The sequence below is a fragment of the Dermochelys coriacea genome, chromosome 9 (assembly GCF_009764565.3).
Source record: "Dermochelys coriacea isolate rDerCor1 chromosome 9, rDerCor1.pri.v4, whole genome shotgun sequence".
In the NCBI taxonomy this organism is placed as follows: Eukaryota; Metazoa; Chordata; order Testudines; family Dermochelyidae; genus Dermochelys; species Dermochelys coriacea.
Window position 1 is genome coordinate 85173383 of NC_050076.1, and position 22902 is coordinate 85196284.

At 43.0% G+C, this 22902-nt stretch overlaps 1 protein-coding gene across 1 annotated transcript in view; it reads left to right on the top strand.

The window, feature by feature from the left end:
* The window catches only part of TRPC5 (transient receptor potential cation channel subfamily C member 5), a 136190-nt gene extending 117175 nt beyond the window's left edge, over positions 1–19015 (top strand). Inside the window, exons 8-11 of the mRNA XM_038417690.2 lie at positions 14074–14280; positions 14413–14454; positions 16493–16582; positions 17762–19015. Of these exons, the coding sequence (XP_038273618.1) occupies positions 14074–14280; positions 14413–14454; positions 16493–16582; positions 17762–18493 (1071 nt within the window). The 3' untranslated portion in view covers positions 18494–19015. The remainder of the gene's footprint in view (positions 1–14073; positions 14281–14412; positions 14455–16492; positions 16583–17761) is intronic.
* The last annotated feature ends 3887 nt before the right edge of the window (positions 19016–22902 follow it).

Below are 22902 nucleotides of genomic sequence, written 5' to 3' on the forward strand. Positions count from 1 at the left end.
CTTTTTAACTCTGGATTGGAATACATTGGATTAGGACATTGTTATGGAAGAGACAGGATGACAAAATGGCAAATATTTTCCTTAAAAATATAGGTCCTTTGTGTAGTAAACAAGGACAGCTGATATGGGTGGTTAAAAATAAATTAACACTACCAGGAAATTCTGACTGCAAATCTAGGAGCATTTTAGATGGAGTTTTCTTGCTATGCCAGCAGCAGACAGCATAGTAATTAAGACACACATGAATTTAAGAGATTTTTCAGCTACCTATTGCATTGCTTACAGCACAGCAGTGGATTTCCCACAGGAAGTTCTCCTACCTCTGACCTCTCTGGCTTTCTTTTCTTCTGGTTCTGTGCATTAATTTAACTCCTTCAGTGCCACAATTGTAACTACTGTCTACTGTAATGCGTGTCAGAATTTCACTTGTCACCCTCTTGTCACAATGGTTTGCTACCTGCAAGCTTGATGAAAACTTTAACCTTCTCTGCTCACATCAACTGCATATTGCTTAGGTGCATCATTTTGATTGTGAGGCATTGTGGATATTGCTGCATTGTGTCAATTTACATTTTCTTAGAGTTCGGAAGAGGAGTTTGGAATGTATTGGAATGAATAATGGCATGTATCAAGTTAGAGAACTTTCTTGCATTAGCCTCTCACAGTTTGTATGGCAACTTCCAACTTATCTGTATGTATATATATATATATATATATATATATATATATATATATATATTCTTACTATATGTTCCATTCTATGCATCCGATGAAGTGGGCTGTAGCCCATGAAGGCTTATGCTCTAATAAATTTGTTAGTCACTAAGGTGCCACAGGTACTCCTGTTCTTCTTGCACATTGATCTTCCTGCTTGTTGGTATTAAAGTTAGTTCAAAATCAGTTTTCTATGTGTGCCTGCCTCATATTGCAGCTTCTCCCAAGAAGACCTAAAGATGCCACAGAGAGGCTTTGTAGGAGTCATGCCAAGAGATTTGAAGGTGATAGGTTCTGAAGAATGCAGGTGTATGTACAGGAACAAGTTCTTTGAGACACTTCTCAAGATACCACAGTTTCCATCTTAGATAGTTGCATACTTCTCAATGTCCTCTATGAGTCTGTCAATAACATCCATACAAAAGTCCAAAAATAAAACCAGCCTCCCATTTCCTGAGAGTCATTTATGCAACATGCATTATATCTCATAGAACCATAGAATCAGACCATCCATTCAGCAAGTCCAATAGTGACAAATACTTGATGCTTCTAAGGAAAAGTGTAAAACCACCATAATGCACCTAGTGAATTGTGAAAGGTTGTTTTTGGGGAGGAGGGAAAGACTCCTTTCTGACCCCAGCAGTACATGGTTAATGGCACAAAACATGAGATTTCATTCTCCATGGCCTAGTCTGCAAAACTGAATGCTAGTATTGGTCACCATTCAATAGATAACAAGAACTTCCAGGTTTTTACTTCAAGCCAAGATATTCTTTCTGGCATTCTAGGGGACCAGAAACTTGTCAATTTTGTTGATTCTTCTCATGGGTTTTTCTGGAGATGGTCCAAGCCACAAAGCTTGGATCTAAACCTGGATTCGAAGTATTCCCGAATGAGGATGCGTTAGGGATTGTGAATCAGTCCGTAAGAGAAGTGAGGTCAGCTGCGATGTTTGGATCAGTATCCAAGCTTCCTCAAAGAGTGGGGAAGTGTTTGGACCTGGGGTTTTGTTTCAGGTCCATCTACTCTTTGTTATCTAGGACAAATCAAAGCTAGCATTTGTTTATATACCTTCAGGTAGAGCAGGAAATGAAGTTATGCTCTTATTGTAAATGCTGATTTGTACAGGTGATTCTTGAAGAAGCATATGTGCCTAGTAGCAAAGCAACTGAGTTTTAAAGGGGGATGTGTACACCTCTCCTTTAGCTTTGCTCTGCAAATGAATTGTTAGTCTCTTTTTTATCATTATGCGTCCCCCAATTTTATTTTGCATTAATTTTACTTAGATTGTAAGATCCCCTGGGCAAAGACCATGTAACTTTGTCCTGTTGAGCGGTGTATTCCGTTATGATGCTGTGCTAATAATTATGCACAATAATGTAGAAAGTGGAATTGACACAGTTTGTGGACTTAGGACTCAGTCCTGCACTGTGTTGGTTCAAAGATAAATATGATGGTAAGACTCCATAGATACAGAGGCCTACACATTTAAAGTGCACACACAAACTGGGCACCCAAAACATTCAGTGTGCACACGCATCTTGGGGATCCGGGCATGCACATACCATTGTACATGTAATTCCAATTTGCAAACAAACTTCCTGTGTTCTGTGCACAAGTGCATTTTTAGCCCAGGAATCTTTTTAGCTACAATTTCCCAAACCTCAGTTAGCTGCTACTCTGTTATCCAAAAGTGGGTCACGTCCTCTGATGCCCGTTCACTACATTGAAAATTCTCCCAGTTATCCGAGTGTGTTAAATGTCTCCTATGATACTGGGATAATCAAGTTTGTATTGTAGCCCCATCTCTGAACAAGAGATGTAGGGAAAGTTGGGTGATGAGCCTTTGTTTTCCTTAGCAGTAATCCCCATCTTGTGAGAAGCTGCATGATTCACAGGGCCCAGTAGTGTATCTCTAGTATTTGAGGCTTGGTGGGGGACACCTTGTAAGCCTTCATGGGGAACTGAAGGGAGGTGTGGCGCAGCAAAAGTGTGTGGTGCTTCCACAATGCAGCGACAGGAGGACGTGTGTAAAATTAGACTCTGAGCCTATCTGTGCAGTGCCAGGGAGTTTAACTGTTCTTTATCTAGCAAGCTAAAGAGTTCGTTTGAAGATGTAGAACTGCTTGTGTTTTCACTGGCTTTGGCCTAATTACTTATCACACTGTTAATATTCATCTGCTGTTGCCGGGCCTCCAGATGGATCTGGTTTATGTGCTCTGACTGCAGATGCTGCATTCTTCTTTTGTTGCAAGAATGAGCAAATAGAACGCTTCCATCCTAGGGCCCAACCCTGTAAACGCTATACCTTTGAGAGGGCCCAGCAGGGTCAGGCAGTTAAATCCTTCCAGTTACTTTTTATCTCAAAGCCAAATCCCTCGTAGCATTCTCGCCACCCAGCTTGTGTCTTGTTGAGAGGAACGAAAGTGTTAAATGGCAAGCTAAGGATCAGGATGAGCGCAAAACCACGCATGACTCCTAGTTTGCTTTGTTGATAAAGAGAAATTTACAATTACAATATTGATGGGTTCTCTTTTCCCTGTTGCATTCAGCCTGCCAGAGCCCCATAGGACAAGTCTGTGGCTCTGTGCCCACTACAGTGCAACAAGGTTTCCTTATAGCTGCATGATGGAAGTCAAAATATCCAGATGGAACCACCAAGGTTGCAACCTGCTGCAATCTCCTGTTCTTTATTCAGACTTGACAAGCTGAATTACTGTTATCTCAGGCTGCTGCGTTAAAGAGCCTTTAGTTAAAAGAATAACAACAAGAGCCCTCAGAAACATGGCTTTTTTTAAAGGATTCCAAATCCCTTGGGAGTCATTTTTCAACGTGCTGCAGTCTACCAACTAAATCCATGTTAATAAGGTAAAACAGGATAGCCCCCGCTAAATAAAACAAGCTGGAGAATGTCTAATGAAACAGAATTCTTTGGTGTAAATATCGGTCTGGATTAATGTGATTACAGCATGAAGTTGTTGCCACACTATAGTTAAGGCCCTGTCAACCCCTTCATTACAGCCCCCATTAACAGAGTTTGTAGAAAAATAAAGGCTTTCCAACTCCCACGGCTTGAATCCACATCTGCAGCTCAAAGGTCAGGAAAAGAACATATTTGATCAGTTATTAATTTATAATAGTCTCCTTTCCTTTGACGTAAGGAAGTATTTTTAAATGATCCTGGCATTTAGACTAACATTTTTCAAACTTGGGAGTTTACAGTTAGGCACCTAAATCCATGAATAAGCACCTCACTAAGCAAGCATTGAGCGCCCATTGGTGCTAGGCACTTTACAAAATATCCAAGAGACACAGTCCTGCCCCAGTGACCTTACCACCTAAAGATAGGCAAATTTTGGCAAGTGAAGACAGACAATTGGAAGGGAGGGTTTAAAACAAACACAAGAAAGTATTTTTTCACACAACGCACTGTCAACCTCTGGAACTCCTTGCCAGAGGGTGTTATGAAGGCGAATACTATAAAGGGGTTCAAAAGGGAGCTAGATAAATTAGTGGAAGATCGATCCATCAATGGCTATTAGCCAGGATTAGCAGGAATGGTGTCCCTAGCCTCTGTTTGCCAGAAGCAGGGATTGGGTGACAGGGCATGGATCACTTGATGGTTACCTGTCTGTTCATTCCCTTTGGGGCACCTGCCATTGGCCACTGACAGAGGACAGGATATTGGGCTTGATGGACCTTTGGTCTGTCTCAGTGTGGCCATTCTTATGTTCTTATGTAGGGGAATCATAGCACATGGGTTACCGCAATAACACTATGTGTTTGTTTTGGTTAATGACTCAGGCTTTTTGACGATTATGTATTTTGTTTGCTTTTTTATTATTTGGGACGGTAGTGCCAGGATGGGGTAGGAGTGTATGGGAGGGGTGAGATGATGAGAGGAGATGAAGTCATAAAAACCCAAAAAGGGAATATGGAGTGCAGTGGAGGATTGGGAGAGGAGTGGGAAGAGGTAGATGGATGAGTAACAAATCTCATACCGAGTCTCTTTGCTTTGAGTCAAGAAAATCCCAGCAACTTGAGAAAACAGTTCCCAGGGTTAGGCTTACAAGGAGGTTACTGTATCCCTACCTTTCTAGTCGATCAAGTGCAAAATCTACTAGTAAACACTTACCAACTGTAGAAGTTGATGGCAAAAAACCTCAAATGTACTTTGGGATTATTCATAATCAGAATCCAGTTCTAAACATTGCAAATGGCCACTACCTTTATAACAAGCTGAACCAAAACCTGAGACCCAAAATACTGTTGAATCTTGGGAGTGCTGGAAACTGGAATTCCAATTTTCAAAATGTCTTTTGCCTTTATAATAGTCCACAATTGGATCCTAGGCCATCTTGATTATCACTACAAAAGGTTTTTCCCCCTTTCCCCCGCTCTCCTGCTGGTAATAGCTCACCTTAAGTGATCACTCTCGTTACAGTGTGTATGGTAACACCCATTGTTTCATGTTCTCTATGTATATAAATCTCCCCACTGTATTTTCCACTGAATGCATCCGATGAAGTGAGCTGTAGCTCACGAAAGCTTATGCTCAAATAAATTTGTTAGTCTCTAAGGTGCCACAAGTACCCCTTTTCTTAGTGGAAAAGATGTGGTTTTTATCCCCCCCTTGCTTCTGGGTCCCACCTGCTCAATAGCAAAATGCATCAGCTTTCTTCTCCACTGGATCATTAAGATCCAAATCCACCATACTATGTACATGAAGCAAAGGCAAGGTTTTATGTATGGGGGGGAGCGCGCGGAGAACTGAAGCATCGCAGATTCCTTTTTACCATGCATGTAATACAGGCAGCAGCACTAGTGTCATTAGATGGAGCGCCACAGCTCTACAGTTGCTTGTTGCTGATTGGTCTGGATGACTCAATCTGACACAGCAGCAGGTAGAGAGGTAACATGTATTTGTGTTGGTAATGCCATCAGCCTAGCTGGTATGTAGAAAAGGCTCTTTTCAGACTGTGCTACAGAAGAAACAATGGGAAGCAGGATTAACAAAGCCTTTGTTGATATCATTCCCATCATTGGTGTTTTTCAGGGGGCTTTTTGGCTTGATCACCTTCTTACTGCTCTGATTTATATGGGTATTCAAACAAAAACTGAACTTGTTGGAACAGTAGTGAGGAAAAGAGAAGAGCTGTGTCACATGCATCTCACTTGTTAGCCCAAAATAATCTAATAGGACAAAGGACAGCACAAAACATGGTTCTTTTTCCCCCCCAAATATTATAGTCCCAGGTCTCCTCATTAGCTGTCATTGTTTCCATTAGATATGCTACTGGGAGATGAGAGGTAATTAGTGTGTATAACCCAAATACCTTGTGGAATGTACTGCAGTGTAAGCTATAATGAAGATTTTAATTACCGACTATATCCTATCCATGGAAGATATAAATAGCAGAGATGCTGGAGTGTGCATTTTCCAAACATACACAAACGCTTCCCTTAAGTTGGCAAAATCAGCCGACTTGCCAAATGGACACATCCATTTCTATGAAAGACTGATCAGTGAAACAAAGAAACTTAGTTCTTCTTCTTAATTACTGGGCACTGAGTATGTGCGTGGCACTGTAATCCCTCAAGGCACTTGCAATAAATATTGATAATTGATGGACATGTTCATAGCAACAATTGCCTTTCCAGGGAGTGACGTATGGTTGAGGCAGACATGTAGTTAATAATAAGCTGCAATTAGACTCATGCTAAATCCTTGGCAGAATTTTAGGTACCTTCAAATGTAGGATTTATACTGAAGATGGCTTCCATTTTATTTTATGCCCAGGCAGTTTAACACACGAGCAGTGCTATTTCTGTCCCCCGAACTGAGGGCTGGATTGGGTCTAGTAGACTCAGGCCTGTGTTGGTGGTTGTGTGATGCCACACCATCTCAGTGACCTGTTGAGGAGTCTGGTGCTTCTTGGGGCACTAGCAGAGAACAGTCCCTCTACACTCAGGGTGCAGGAATTGTAATTGCTAATGGCTCCTGTGGGAAGGGGGAACCACCTTGCACCTTCCCTGTGATATACTCAAACAAAGAGTGTTGTCACAAGCAGACAACTTTCCCTGCCAGGCAGCAGCCTGATTCCAACTTAGCCCACTAGCTGCTGCTGTATACAACATATGGGAGCAGCACACAGAGCCTTTTGGGGCTGAACAGGAAGAGGCTAGATTAATAACGATCTCTCTCCTTTTCTGCAGAAAGGTGCGTGTTCTTGGAACACATTTTCTTCCCCTTGTCAGAAAAATGGGAGCAATGACACTCATGCACTTCAGCCTAGCAGGGAGAGGATGAAGTTTGTGGGGATTCATTATTGTATGTACAGTGAAATTAAGTTTGAAGATGTCTGAGTGCTTGACAGACCGTGTGCTCAGTAGTTGATGGGTTGTACTGACATGCTGCCGCAGACTCATTTGTTTCATCTTGATCAGTGAAATGACATGACATGATGCAATATGCTGACGTAACTGACTTGACCTAGTCCTACAGACCTTCAGCGGGTGTAAATTTGACCTAGTCCTACAAGATCTTCAGTGGGTGTACATTTGGAATCGCTCTAGAGGGAAGATGGTGCTGTGATTAGGCCACTAGCCTGGAACTCAGGAAACTGGGGCAATCCTGCGCAAGTCACTTGGTTTCTTTGGTCCAGATCCACAAAGGGGCCTAGGTCTTGCAACGCTCAGCATTGCAGCACCTAGAAACTCACAGGGACGCCGCTGAGATCGACAAAGCCCGAGTTAGGCATCTAGTCTCGTTATACAATGAAAGGAGAGAGATAGGTGTGTAGCCAGCATGCTACGCGGGGAGCCGCCTAAACTAGCCAATGGGAGCTGCCAATGACAGCGGTGTATGTCAGGGATAGGTGCCTCCCTATGGCCTGGATTTAGGTGCCTATATCTGCTTAGTGATCCACGAATGGACACCTACCGCCCCAGGCTTAGGTGGGAGACAGGTGTCCGGATGCCTAGAGTGAAGCAGCTGTCCACATGCCCAGAGGCACCTAGGGAACTTCTACCTTGAAAACATAGGCACCAAGTGAGTCAGCACCTATAGGGTTTAGTGGGAGTTTTATGGATTGCAGTGGAGTCAAACGTGGGACGTAGGTAACCAAATCTGGGGTTTAGATGCCTTTGTGGATCTGGGCCTCATCTGTAACATGGAAATAAAAGCACTTTCCTACCTCCCAGAAGAGTTGTGATGATAAATACCTGAAAGTTTGTGAGGTGCTCAGATAGCATGTTAATGGGGCCACTTAAGATAGCTAGATAAGACAGACTTCCATTGATGGATCTATGCCAAATTTGTACCAGCTAAGGATCAGACCCATCATTTGGCAAAGCATGATTCAAACCATGTGGCTGGGGAGGGGAGATGGTAATGGGAATCTTTATAAAACATTTTTTAAAATGTAAATAACAGGTTTTCTACCCAGCGATAAAGCTTGAGATTAGTGCTTGAATTATGCTGGATAATTAGCATAGTAGGTATTTATTTCAGATCTGGCACATCTGCAAATACAGCACTGCTATTGAATTAGAAAATCCTCATGGCCACAAAAATAAGATGGTTGCAGCAATTCCACATGGGGATCTCTAGGCAAGATTAATTATCCCTTTAACTGGCAGGGATTTGCCAAACAATTATGCAGACACTACCGTGTAGCCTCATTGCAATGGATACTGATAACATTTCTTTGGAAGAAAAAAAATGTGTGCCTTGCCCTGTGTTTTTGGGGACTGACTGGGCTAAGCGGTTTTGAATCAGCCAGAAGAGCTAAAATGTGCTAAGGCTACAACAGCGAGTAATGACTGGAGGGACGATGGGGGAAGTGGCACAGACGTGGCCTGCAGGAACCTACAGAAAAGGCAGTGAAATCTAATCTTTATATGAATACAGAATTGCTATGGCAACAAGGGCATGTTGCAGAGCACATGTGGAACTAGTGGATGGATTTTCATAGGAAAATGATCGGTGTTGTTGAAAAAGCAATCATCTAAAGATGACGAATGAGCTGGATATCAGAGTCCGCCCAGCTCAGTGAGTAGGATGTCCACATGGGAGTGAGAGTGGCCTGGGTCCCAGCAAGACCTGAGCTCCTAGCTCAGGCTGAGATTGCCATGCAAGGTGAGGGAGGTGCAGCACCTCCACTAGAGTGGTGGCTGCTGAACGTGGCCCAACATGGTCAGTTCTCTGCTCTGCCTGGCTGTTGTGAAAGATTAGGGGATAAGCTTCATATCCTGGCCAACCTTCCCTCTCTCTCAGTAGAAGTGGTGACAATGCCCAGGGCCGCCCCGAGGGGTGGGCAAGTGGGGCAATTTGCCCCAGGCCCAGCAGGGGCCCCACAAGAGTTTTCAGGGGCCCCCACGAGAGTTTTTGGTGGCAGGTCCTTCAGTGCAGCCGAACGCACCCAGAATAAAGGACCTGCTGCTGCTTCTTCCATTCCCGTCTGACCTGTGTTCTAAGGAGGGATGTGAATGGGTAGTTCCCTGGCACACACAAATGTTCTCAGTAAAACTACATAGACTTTCCATTGCACATTCCCAGCGTAAAACTACCACCAAAATAGGTTTGGCCTCAACATTCAGGTTCTCAAAAGAGCTGTGCAAATAACTGAAACAAGCCTGATTTGGAATCTCCGGGGAATTCACAGCAGCAAATAAGGACAAGATTGGGTAATCTGGGTCAGATTTTAGCAAGCTGTTTGTCTTTTTAAAAGAAATCCTACTAGAGTTGCATGTGTGTGACAAATCAGGTGAAGCTCAAATGGATTTGGGACCAGGGTTCTCCCAGTCCAAGAGATGGGCGCATTTAGCTTTAAAGGGGCTATGCAAAATTACCCCAAAACTTTACACCCACACCACACCCTGTACACACATATACCCCCACACACCCCAGGCCCTATTCTGGTCTGAAATGGAGAAATCAAAAAGGCTTAATTCAGACAAAATGTCAGTTTGGTTAAATACCCCCACCCTCAACAAAACAACAACAAAAAACTAGCTGTTTGCCTCCTTCCTAATAACTCTTCCCTGCAGCAACCCCTTATCTCCCACTACCAACTAGCTCCTCCAGCCAGTATACTGCCTTTTTATAACATGCTGGAGGAAATTATGTACCACCAATTCACACAGCTGGCCATGCTCTGCTACTCTATCAGACCTTGCAAGCCACAGCTGGCAATTATGATCTTTGCTCTGTGTGTGTGTGTGTGTGTGTGTGTGTGTGTGTGTGTGTGTGAGAGAGAGAGAGAAAAAGAGAGAGAGCTCTCTGCCAATCCCTGGATGGGGTGTAAACACTTGAGTTACATACAAATTCAAAGGTCATATTCAAACTATACAGAAGACCATTAAAAATGGACAAGAAAAATACAGAATGATCCCATCTTCTAGCCATTTTTGTGTTTATTTTGAATGCTGACGAACCAGTGGGCAGAAGATTAGAGTGTCCCACAAGGAGCAAGAAAGTACCACAAGGGAAGAGCAAGAAGCTGTAGCAAAAGTGACTTGGGTTTGTGAATCAGGAAATACTTCTCTGTACAATAGATGACTAACTTGTGCAACTTGCAACTGCTGAACATTATTGAAACAACTGATTTAGTGACACGAAAGAAAATTAGACACATGAATAAGAATAGAAATTGCAATGACACAAACTATGATAACCTAGACAAGGGCTATCAAATCTTCTGTTACAGGGCACAAATTGATCAGCAGTTTCTGACAGCCTGCTCTCTAGTATCTCTGAAGCTAGTCTCTTTTCCCATTCCTGTCTCTGAACTAGGAAAACATAAGAGGCAAATTAGAATAGTAGTTGCAACAACATATCAACTTTGGTCTCTTCTAGTCCACAGGAAAACAGCAACTTTCATGGACTTCAACTCTGTCCATGTGCCTGCTCTGTGAAATAACTAACACTTCAGTGCCTGGACTAAAATATAACACTAGGCAAAGCAGTTGTCCAACAATAAATAAAGACTTGCTAGCTCTTTATCCTTCTAGGATCTTACCACATTGCTCTATTTACTAAATCACCTGGGATCAGCCACATGGATAAAAAGACTAATAAAAGACCACTTGGGATGATTTTGGAAGTGTATGTTTAGTACGTCTAGTACGTTTAGAAGTGTAAGGGTAGCTGAGTTTTGCTGGGGTGGGATTATGTATCACCATGAAAGTTTTGCAAACATATAACAAAATGTTGCAAATTGCAGGTGAAGTGTATCTGTGATACCCTGAATGTCAGGCTGAGCTGTCTGTGCGCTGGGCAAAGGATTCTCTCCCGTCTTTCCTTTCCCAAAGTTTGTCTTGCATTTAATATTCATCTTTATAGGGTGCAAAGTTTATTTCCCCAGTAAATGGTGGCTGTTTAAAAGTATTGCTTAGCATTGCTCAGGCGGCTGTTCTTAGCATCTCTGCGCTCCGGACAGTATATCCCTTCTAGACAGCGAGGAAGAGAAATCTTTGTTGGCTATTGTAGTAGCTAGGGTTATGTGGGTCTGGTTGCCTTCTGGCAACCCTCCTGCACAGCTCCAGTAGATTCCCTGGGAGAAGGCTGCCTACAAAGCTTTCATGAGGCTGCATATATCTCAGCTCCAGCTTGTCTGGTAAGTTCAGATGCTGTTTCTTTTAATGCCTATTGGTGCTACTTATTGTTACCCCTGTCCAGAGGATCTGGCCAAAATGTAAAATAGACCAAAGGGCAAGACAAACTGCCTCTATAATCCTGTCTATGTTTAGAAAGCTGCTACTATGGAAAACCTGGCTACAGTGCAAAGGTGCTGGAAATACAGATGCTGGGAGTGCTGCTGCGCCTTCAGCTTGAAGTGGTTTCCATCATATATGGGGTTTGCACTTTGGTTCAATGGTTCTCAGCACCTCTGCTGCAGTGTGGTGCTGATCTGACAGGCTTCCTGTGTGGGCTGAACTGAACGTGTTCCTGCATTTATGCTGCAGCCCTATTGAAGTCCACAGCTGTAGCATAATGTGGATACGTGATCAAAACATGGTTCTGTTCCATCTCAACTGGCAAGATCTGGTTGTATTTTAACCACGTCAGGGCAATGCCATGTAGCCAAGTACCCAGTGTGCCCATTTGCCAGAATCGCTGCAGTTAGTTAATGCTTATTACAAACGTGCTCACATGCAACCAAACACATCACCTTGCCCTACACGTTGCCTCCAGTGGTCAGCTCTGGGGTCAGCATCCCAGTCTGATGGGTTTGCAGACTCCACCCTTAATGGGAATGGCTGCACAAGCAGAAAATCTCATGGCTGCCCCTCCCAGCACAGTGTGATTCTGGCCATATTGTCACCTGATGTCAGGCAGTATTAACATAAATGCTAAACAGCCAAACAGCTTCCGTGTCACAGCTCTCAGCCCAGTGCTGTTCCCTGTGTGGATAACAATACATAATGTACATCCTCACCATTGCAATTCAGAGTACATTGTAAGCTGTATTGAGTACTGTTCTGATCGAAGGACTCAAGCAATCTTCTTCCTTTTGTGCCCAGTAGTATGATTTCTACATAGCATCGGAAACAGTGACACTTTTTAAATTAAAATACAAAAGACATAGCACATGATCCAGTGTGAAAAGCTGGAGGGTGTCTATAAATTCTGGCTCAAGTCAGGCATGTCTCTTTGCAGATAATGTGAGATTTGTTACTACAGACAGGAAACAATGCTTCCAAACTCCTTTTATGGGTAGACATTTCACAGACTTAGATTTTAAGCTCTTTGGCTCAGGAATCATCTTTGTGTTATGTGTTGTGACAAAGCTCTGTCCTTGCCTCCATGGGTCCCACATTTCCTGGCGGATTTCACTAGCCTCAGAGGCTCACTGTGACCCTCCACATAACCCTTCTTTCTTTAGAGACAAGGGTCACAGTCTACTGAGCCATTTTCATCATAAGCCAGCAAGGGAGGTGAGGAGAAGTTATCCTTCCTTGCACAGTCTCTGTTGTCCCCCTGTCTCAGTGATTAAACAGGGGGCAAAGATGGGGGGGAGCTGGGCCCACCCTCTACTCCGGGCTCCAGCCCAGGGACCCTAATAGTATCAGCTACGGTAGCTGACCTTTTAGAAACATGACATGTACAATTCCCTGGGCTACTTCCCCCACAGCAGCCCTCACTTCCTCAAGCTCCACTTCACCCTTACCTCAGGGCCTCCTTCCTTGTACCTGATTTGGTGTGTACTACTCAGCCTCTCCAACCGCGCAACTTCTTCCCACAGCTCCTGACATGCACTCCCACCTGACTGACTGGAAGGCTTTTAACTAGTTTCAGCCAGCCCCCGATTGGCTTCAGGTGTCCCAATCAACCTAGCCTTCTCCCTGCCTTCTGGAAAGTTCTTAATTGGTCCCAGGTGTCTTAATTGACCTGGAGCAGCTTCCATTTCACTTAACCGGTACCAGGGATTTGTTTAGCTTGGAGCTAATATATCTATTTCCCACTACTTTTCTATAGCCATCTGGCCTTGCCCTGTCACAGTGTTAATACAGTACCCAGCAAAGTGGGGCCCTGATTCTTGATTGTGACCTTGGTCCAGTCAGGTCACGTCTCTGTGCAGCAGGAAAACGTGGCTAATAACTTACCCATCTTTGTAGAGTGCTTTGAGATCTTTGGATGTAATGCCCTAGATACATGTCAACTATTCCAATGAGGAGGAAAATGGGAAAATAGGCAACATGTATCTAATTGTGTTTTTAACATGCATAAGTATGATGCAGACTCCAAGTTTCAATTCTAGTGCAGAATAAAATGTATCCTTTTTATCAAGATTGATTTTATTTTATCTAAAATTTATAAGCTAAAATAAGAGTAGCTTTAAAAACAAAACACAACTGCTTAAGATCCTTTCCCAGAGAAGCATCCGAATACACCTGCAGACTAGGAAAGAAAAAACAATGATATTTGAAAATAAGAGTTGAAAAGTTCTTTTTTCTCCTCTCATAGTTGATGACTTCACTGGTGCTAACTCAGCCTAAGGAATGGCTTTCCTTCCTCAGCTTTACGTGTCAATGAAACCATTAATAGTGGCAGGACATAAGTGATAAACCCAGGTTTTGACATGGGAAACACTTTTCACTAAATGTTGGTGTTGCAGCATTTTTCAGTATTGTGCTACATTTCATGCCAATTTTGAATGTACATAGACAAGGGCTATAGAGGAACTGAATTTGTCTCTCATTCATCATGTGAGATCCCCTTCAGCATCTGTGAATTAATACAGACATCTTCTCACAGGACTCAACCTCTAAGCTGATACATATCCAGTGGGTGTCAATGTGCCCTCTAATGCAGCTTGCCTGAAGCTTGTAACATTTTGTTTTCATCTTTCCCAGGACCACGCGGATATTGAGTGGAAGTTTGCCCGGACAAAGCTGTGGATGAGTTACTTTGATGAAGGTGGCACTCTGCCACCTCCATTTAATATTATCCCAAGTCCCAAGTCAATCTGGTACCTTTGCAAGTGGATCCACAAGCAACTGTGCCCAGACATGGACTCTGAGGATGAACAGAAGAGGCATGAAAACCTAAAAACATTCACAGTAAGGAGCCTTATATTTTAGTATTTCATTTGCCCAGAGTATTTATTAATTCAGGCTCACAGATTCCATTATCCCTTTGCTTTTAGTAGTGGGCTACTGCTGTTTAATATACTTGTACCTATTTAATTGCAGGAACGGCACGCTGACAACCTGATTCAGAATCAGCATTACCAGGTAAAGTCTCCAGTACATTAAGTCATTCATTGCCTATTTCTTGCTCGTGCTTGATTCGTGATGCCTTGCTGGCTGCAAAGTGCTGTAATATATTTTGACACGTGGGCAAGCTCTAAGAGGTTTCTGCTCATTGTGCAATAAAATATGCATGCCTTCTTCCAAATGGTCTGGGTGGTTTGGTTCCGCGACTCACTTGTGACCTTTCACCTCTTCACATACAGTGCAAAAGCTGGGTGAAATCCCGTTGACTTCAGTGGAGCCAAGATTTCATGCCTGGGCACGTGGTGAAGTGAAATCCTCATCAAAATTGCTGCTTTAAAAAGTCAAAAAGCTTAGCCTTATTTTTACAATGAATTCCTAGATTCATCACAAACAAGGAACAGTTGGGGTCTTTTTATGACTGAGGAAGGATCAGATGAGAGGAATGTTTTCCTTTCCTGAAAAGACTTTTGTAGCTTCTATTTAGTCTTACCTGCCCAGGTTCAAGAATTCATCAAATACAACTTACAACAGGATGAATGTGCATTTACAATACCAGTTGCTTGAACCCAATTGAATACATTATACCAGTATTTTGGAAGGAAAAACAATAATAATAATAAATTCTCCTGAATGTTGTTATATAGTACATCAAGCCTACATTTTCACAAGTGACTAATGGTTTTGGGTGCTTCAATTTCTAGATGTCTAAAATTGAGACACCTTAAAGGGGCTTAGTTTTCAGAAAACAGGCGCTTGGTACTTTTCTGAAACTCGGGCCTTGCTTATATGTCTTAATCTGGGCACCACAAAGTCAAGGGACCCACAGTCATTCTTGAAAATGTAGTTCTCAGAGCTTTTTGACTTCACCGGGCTGTTGACAAAGAGGATTTTCAAAGATGCCCCGGGAGTTAAGGCTTCCTTTGAACATCCTGCCCTAAATAATTCACCTTGACAATTTGCCTGAGGACACGCATCATAGATTTACTCTCCCCACTTACAGACACAGGGAGGTTGAGGGCAACATTTGTAGTGGGAAGAGGCCTACTGGCATGCTGAAAAATATGTGCGCAATTGCACACCTATGTTTGTGAACACATCTACAGTGTCTAAAAAACAATTTGCTTGTGTAATTATAGCAATGACATGCACAAAGGCAGGGGCAAACGAGCACATATTTTTACTTGCACAAATGGATCTCTTCCTACCAAAAATTCAGTCTGAATTGAATAGCCCAGGACCACAGAAGGAGTCAGAGACCTGGGGCAAGTCACTAAGAGATTATCCTGTGAAGTGAAGAGCATCCTTAGATCCCAATACCAGCAATAGGTGCTCAAGGTCTGGGAGCCTTGCAGGATGGAGCCCTTAATATATGTTAGGCTGATCACCCTCAGGATAGACTATGCCCTTGGGTAGATGTCCATGGTTCCCATTTACTTCAATGGGACCCCCGTTTATATTCAGGTGGGCTAATGTGGCTCTAAATGAATCCATCAAGTTTTGGCTGTTCTTCAGCAAATGTATTTGTTTAGCTATGGAGATGTCCATGACTCATGAGTGTGGGAAAAACAAATCTCCAAGTGTCATATTTAACCGTTCCATAATACCTGGCATATATATGAGACTTGTACTGAAATTTTAAAAGCACTTGACATTCTTTAACCAATTAAGACTCATATTATCCCCACGATGTGGGTAATTATCCTTATATTAAAAATGGGGAAAGCAAGGCAGATAAATTAAGTGGCTTGAAGTCATGTGTCAAATTAAGAAGGCTGAGACATGAATTCTTTTCTCACACAAGCATTGTTACATACACATAACACTAGTACAGGACTTTGACTTATGCTTAACTCTGAGCTTTCAAGATGTAAGATCTATAACTCTTTATAATGCTTCATTATTTTGAAAGAACATGCCCCATTTTTCAACACCAAAGGCAGGTCTGTGACTCCGCAAACAGTGGGACAGAGACATCACAGACAATGAAAACACGAGACTGCACCATTTGGCCTCGATAAGTAGGTAGCTGAATCATTCATGTTCTTTTATGTTTCAGGAAGTGATCAGAAATCTAGTGAAAAGATATGTTGCAGCAATGATACGAAATTCCAAAACCAATGAGGGATTAACTGAAGAAAATTTTAAGGTAATCCATTATTCTGTAATACAGTTGCCTCTCATAACAATTCCTTTTGCTACACTAAGGCCTGGTCTACACTGGGGGGGGGGAGGGGGGATTGATCTAAGATATGCAACTTCAGCTACGAGAATGGCATAGCTGAAGTCGACGTATCTTAGATCGACTTAGAATCACTTACTTCACGTCCTCGCGGCGCAGGATTGACGGCCGCCGCTCCCCTGTCAACTCCGCTTCTGCCTCTCGCCTTGATGGAGTTCTGGAGTCGACAACAGAGCGATCGGGGATCGGCGATCCGGCGGGTAGTGTAGACATGGCCTAAGTGATGCCTCCTCCTTTGTAAAGCACTTTGAGACCTACTGATGAAAGGATTATTCAGTATTATTTGTGCTGAGCATACCTGTGACATGTTTGTCTATGTGCATTCTTGTGAGCAGGCAGGGTCCCTGCCACCCTCTGGTTCCCTCTAGGCTTTAGCAGTTTAGCATGTTCTAAAGTGCAATCGGTTTGTCTGGACTAGGATTTTAGAAGGTGTTAATCAGATTGAGCTAACTTCATTTAACATCACATCTTTAAATGCTAGTCTAGATAAGACCAAAGATTGTGTGCATGAATAATAACACCAGTGGCAAGGAATATGATTATGCAAGGTAGCAGACCAATCAAAGGCAACCATGAAGAGACAGACTTAGATGATAATCAACAGATTGAACATCACAGCATGTGTGTGACAGATGGGCTATGTCATTTCCTTAGTATGCCTGAGTTTCTAGGGGAGTCAGCCCCAAAGAGGGAAACATTTGTCACCTAAGTTAAATGTGGGGCCCATCAACTAAGACAGAGTCACATTAATGCTTGTAAATTTCAGCAGAGCCCCCTCTCCCCCATTCACCCCTGCATGAACATCTTCATTAGGTTTTTAAAAAACTATTCCTTTTTTTTCTTGGTGTCAAGAGGGCTGGCCTAGTAGCTGTTAGAGACATAGAGAGGTTTTCTCTCTCTAGCACAGAATTACTAAAATGTTCCTTCAGCCACTGAATAATAAAAGATTTATCTGGTATTCTTGTACATAGTGATTTGGTATCAGACATTTGCATAACTTTGAACACTCCTCTCAGGGGAATACAATCATTCGTTCATGTCCCAAATGAAGCTTCTGAGTGTAACTCATTTTCCCTCTTGCCTTAGGAATTAAAGCAGGACATATCTAGCTTTCGCTATGAAGTCCTTGACCTCTTGGGAAACAGGAAACCCCAGAGGAGAAGTTACTCTACTAGCAGCACAGAGGTCTCCCAAAAGGATGAAAACGAGGAGGGTTCTGGAGAAAAAGCTAAAGCCAAGAGTGTTTCTTTCAATATAGCCAACAAGAAAAAAGATTTCAATGTGTCCGCTTTGATTAAAACTATGTCGGGGATCGAAATTGTGGAAGAGAAACCAAAAAGCAACGGAATAAATAAGCGCTCTTTCGTCCGAAACGGGAATAGGGTTCAGAGGCTTTCAAGCTCCAAGAAAGAGTCTTTCAAGAGGCTGGGTCTCCTATTCTCTAAGATGAATGGCCATGTGCCTGAACCAAATTCAGAGCCCATGTACACTATTTCAGACGGAGTTATTCAGCCGCATTACATGTGGCAAGACCTGAAATATTCTCAGATCGATCAAGAGAGAGAAGAGAACTGTTCCAAAAGTGAAATTAACCTCAATGAGGTGGACTACAGTGGGAACATGAGACTTACAGGACAGAGTAAGGAATGCCCTCTGGTTTGTACCAGCTCTCTTCACTGTGCTTCCAATATTTGCTCCTCTAATTCCAAACTTATAGACTCCACCGAGGATGTGTTTGACTCATGGGGAGAGACCTGTGACTTGCTTATAAACCAGTGGAAAGATGGGCAGGAAGATCATATTACAACTCGGCTATAAGTAAAGCTATTAAATACCTGCTATAGAACATAGCTAAATATTTGTAATTGTTTGCTATCACCGATGATTCAGAGTCAGGATTCCCTTTTGGTCCCTAGCATTGGGTGTAGAACTCTAATTATGTTAGCCTGTTTTATAGCCACCTTTACCACATTTTTTTATTTCCTTTTTTTACACTCACTGATGCTGAACTATTTACCAGTTTGGGCCAATTTTAAGGATGTTCAATAATAAGCAGCAGAGGGCAGACTGATGTTCCCTACCAATTGCTATGCTTAGCCTGTATGCGCTTACTGTAAATCCCAAGGTTCTTTTATTGATGCAGATCGAAGCTTCAGCTCCCATAAACCTCAGACGTTTTGATGGCAGAGTAAAAGACCTGTACAGTTTCTTTCCTAATCCAAACTATCTGGTTGTTCACTGGATGTCAGAGTCAGATATTACCCCCCCGGTGCAGGGATTGGGTGGGAGACAGGAGGAGGATCATAGTGGGCCCAGGCCTTTGAGGGTCGCTGCTCTTCCTGCAGGGATGGGAGGTGGGGAGGAGATTGGGAGTCAAAGAGGGCCGGGGGAGGGGGTCAGGAATGGAGGAGGTCAAAGAGGGCCCAGGCCTAGGGGGTTGTTTCTGTCTCCATGGGGACTGGGGGATCTCTGCCCTGTATGCTGTCTGGGGACTGGTCCAGCCTCTCCTTGAGCTCCTGCCCCGCTGCTGGTGGAAGCGGTATCCCTGACTCAGTCACCTTGGGCCTCATCCAAAGTGAGATCTGGATTTGACCAGGGTGGGTGAGTCACTCCCTCCACTATCAATGACAGGCACAAAATCCGAGTGGTTCTGTGAACCTGTGTACCAGGTCACACCACCCCCGACTCAAATTTGTTCCATTCACCCCTCCATTACAAAGGACAAGCAGCAGGGCCAAACCTGAGATGGGGGCCCTGAAAAAGTGCACTCAGTGCATCCCAGTTCATCTGGGCCTGATTTCCGTGGGTGCAGTTGAACCCATGGACCTCAAGCCACTCCTGCTGTATGTTGCACATTCTCCTCAATTCACTGGTCCATGGTACCAGCTAATGAAAAGTAGCCTAACTGGAGACTAAGAGACAAACTGGTTTCCAGTTATAACTGGCCTTTTTCTTTTTTAAGCAATACAGCCTCTGATTATTTGTGTGTGTTTTTAAGGTTGTACATTATAGTCTCAATGTAAACTATTACTGAAATGAGAGAAGTTTATCAGCCAGTTACCATCACCTGTTAACTATAAGCAGAGCACATAACTTCTCATTTTTCATTTATCGGATACAGTTAGTAATCCACTGGCCCTCTCATTAGAAGTAGAGTTACATACTACTTTTACACTGAAAGAGAAAGTGAGGGACTGGCTTAGTTATAGGGCTCTGCATAAAGATGGGACTGAACCACAATCCAGGATCCAAACATCCCTGCCTGTGTTTGAAATACAACTCGCCATCTGAATTTTACAAATGGCTCCTATATCTTTGTAATGGATTGCACCATAGCCCCACATCTGAGCCGCCCTGAATCTCTGGCTGTTTGAAATTCAGATCTGAAATTTGTGTCTTGAGCCTATCTCTAGTGCTGTCTTACCTTTTTGTTGTCTACAGATTTTTCAGTCCTGGATGGTACAATGTTTTAGGCAGAAAACTGATCTTCTGCTGTGCTATCAAGCTCTAAGAAAGAACATCTTCCTTGGTTTCATTAATTGCATTCCTTAAAACCAGCCTAAGCAATACCAGCTTGAACTTTGCCCATGCAGTTTCTATTCTAGCTGCACCAAAATGGAACATGGCAGTAGATATCCCTTATCATTTGTTTCCAATAGTGCTACCGTGTGCTAGGCATTGTATAAGCATAAAGGATGGTACTGTCCCCAGCCCAAACAGCTTCACAGTCTTAAGGAGACACACAGATGAAGGGGAAGGGATGTAATACAACCTACAGTTGATGAAGGTGGTGATTCTGATAACGCAGTGCTTGATCACAGAACTTACTTGGTTGTTGCTGCTGAGATATGTAGACTAGCACCAATCACCTCTCTCCCTTGCCATTATTAGTCAGTTGCTTTCTTATAGGAATCATGGTGGAAGTAGACCTTCAGAAGGGTATTATGTGATTTGCTTAAATCAGGGCCTGAACGTGCAGAAGGTAGTGGCTCAAGAAGGGTGCTCAGTAGAGCACATGGGGCAGCATGTATTCTCCCCAGGAGAAAGACAGACAGATTAAGTGGCACCCATGATTTGATGCATAGATTCCCTTAAAAGAAAGCTACCCCGGTTAGCTCAAGGCCGTGATTTTCAGGGTTCTGATCCTATGAGGTGTTAAGCTAGCTCAGTTCCTGCTGAAGGGAATGGAATTGAGACTTCCAGGATCAGGTCCTAAGCGCACATGGCTGTGGACTGTGTTTGGAGAAGGATTTACTGTAACAACACTGGAAACGTCTGAGCCTACTGTTGGGTGACGCACATTTTTTATGGAAAAAAGTCGCTGGAGCTCCAGGGACTCCCCGTTACTAGCTCCTTTCCTGTTTTAACATTGGAAGAGGAGCTCAAACATCAAAGCATGACACATTTTGCCTGATTATTAAATACCAGTTTCTCTGCCATTAGGAAAGCTGTTTTGGCAGATGGTTCATTTGGGCACCCATATGTTACAAATGAGGTCACATCTCAATCCGGAGGAGCCGAAACCAAAAATCTGAGCTCCTAGACCCAAGAGCTTTCAGGAAATTAGAGATGTAGATCTGAAATTCGCAGCTAGTCTCTATCGCTATTATGGGCCAAAACAAAACCTTGGGTCTCAGCATGCAAGTCTTCTGGAGAGTTTCAATGCAGCTCAGTCTGGACTTTGTGGCTGTAAGCCAGCTTTGATTTTCAGCAAGATGAGCCACTGCTGTAGAGGCCCTGATTGCAAATTCCATTGGCCATGCTACTTGAACCCTATGCAATATTCAGCCCTAAATATTTAAGCCTGTCCTGCAGTTTAGTCAAGGTGAAAAGTACTTTTCACCATCAGCTCAACAGCTTTCAGGCTCTCATGCTTACAAGGTGGTTTGAATTGTCTTTGACCCTACATTTTCTCTTCTTGTGAGGGGGAACAAAGCGCTGACATGGTATTGCACACTGAAAATGTGCAAATTCCCAGGCTGAGAGGGAGGTTGCTGCTCATTCAGAAACAAATCCAGCCTCCCTTCATACTCCTACCGTAAAGCCAGCTATGCACCAGGATGGTATTGAGGATGGATTGAAGGGAATAATGAAAGGAGCATCCCTACCCCCAGAGCAAGCACTTTCTGAAAACTTACAAACCAAGCTGACCGAGCATTTGTCTAGGAATGCAAGCATTTGAAAGAGCAGTTAGCTGGAGGCAGAGATAATGTCTGAAATCACTTCATGCTTCACCTACCCAGTTTGTAGTTTATGAATCTTACTCTGAACGGGTCTGGCCAGCCATAGGGCTGTTCCCTGGCTAGCAAGAAAGAATAAAAATCACTACTGGGATGGCAATGCAGATTCTATCAGCTGAGCTCAAGGAGACTGGGCTACAATCAGGGTTCATGGCTCTCTGAGCATGAAAGGGGTTTTACTTCCATCAGGACAGTGAGCACACTGCTATTGGCCGTGATTACAGCCTGTTGTTCAACTGCAGCATTCTTGTGTCAGCCAGTTCACGCATCAAACAATGCAACGTAGTTACCGCCCTGCATAAACAGAATGCAATAGTGACTTCTAGCCCCATCCGTGCAAACCCCATCCGTGCAACCAGCATTAGACATTTTACTTGCTGTGCCTACAAAGGACACGGATAGGAACCAATGCATTTTAACATAACAAGAGAGGCTGTACACAAAGATCTATGGTAAAGTTACATTGAGAGTGAGAGGTATGTTGTGACACCATGGCCAGGTCTTCTGGGGATTTGTTTTGTGGCTTAGATATTTTTCACTCCGAGAGCTAATTACATCAAGCCTTTCACTTGAACACAACTATTTTATTACAAAGAACCACCCTATACAAAGAATAAAGCACCCTATTGGGCATTTACAAAACTTTCACACTGCTCCTACCTGCCAGCCAAAGTAAAAGGCCCAACTTCTCTTCAATGATGGCAGTAGGACCCTTTGGAGTTAGTTGTACTAAAGTCAGTTTAAAAAAGCCAACTACTTTTTATGATAAGTTTCCTGAGGAAAAAAATCTTTTCTTAAATAAAAACCAAAAGTGAAAACTGGAAAAAAATGTTTTGGTAAAAAAAAATAAATGAGTCAAAGAATCTAAAAACGTTGACCAAAATGAAGATTTTTCCATTTAAAATTTTTGTTTTGGTTGAAAAGACATTTTATAGTTTAAACATTCATTGAAATATTTTTCATTCCCTAGATTGCCCGTGGGTGTGG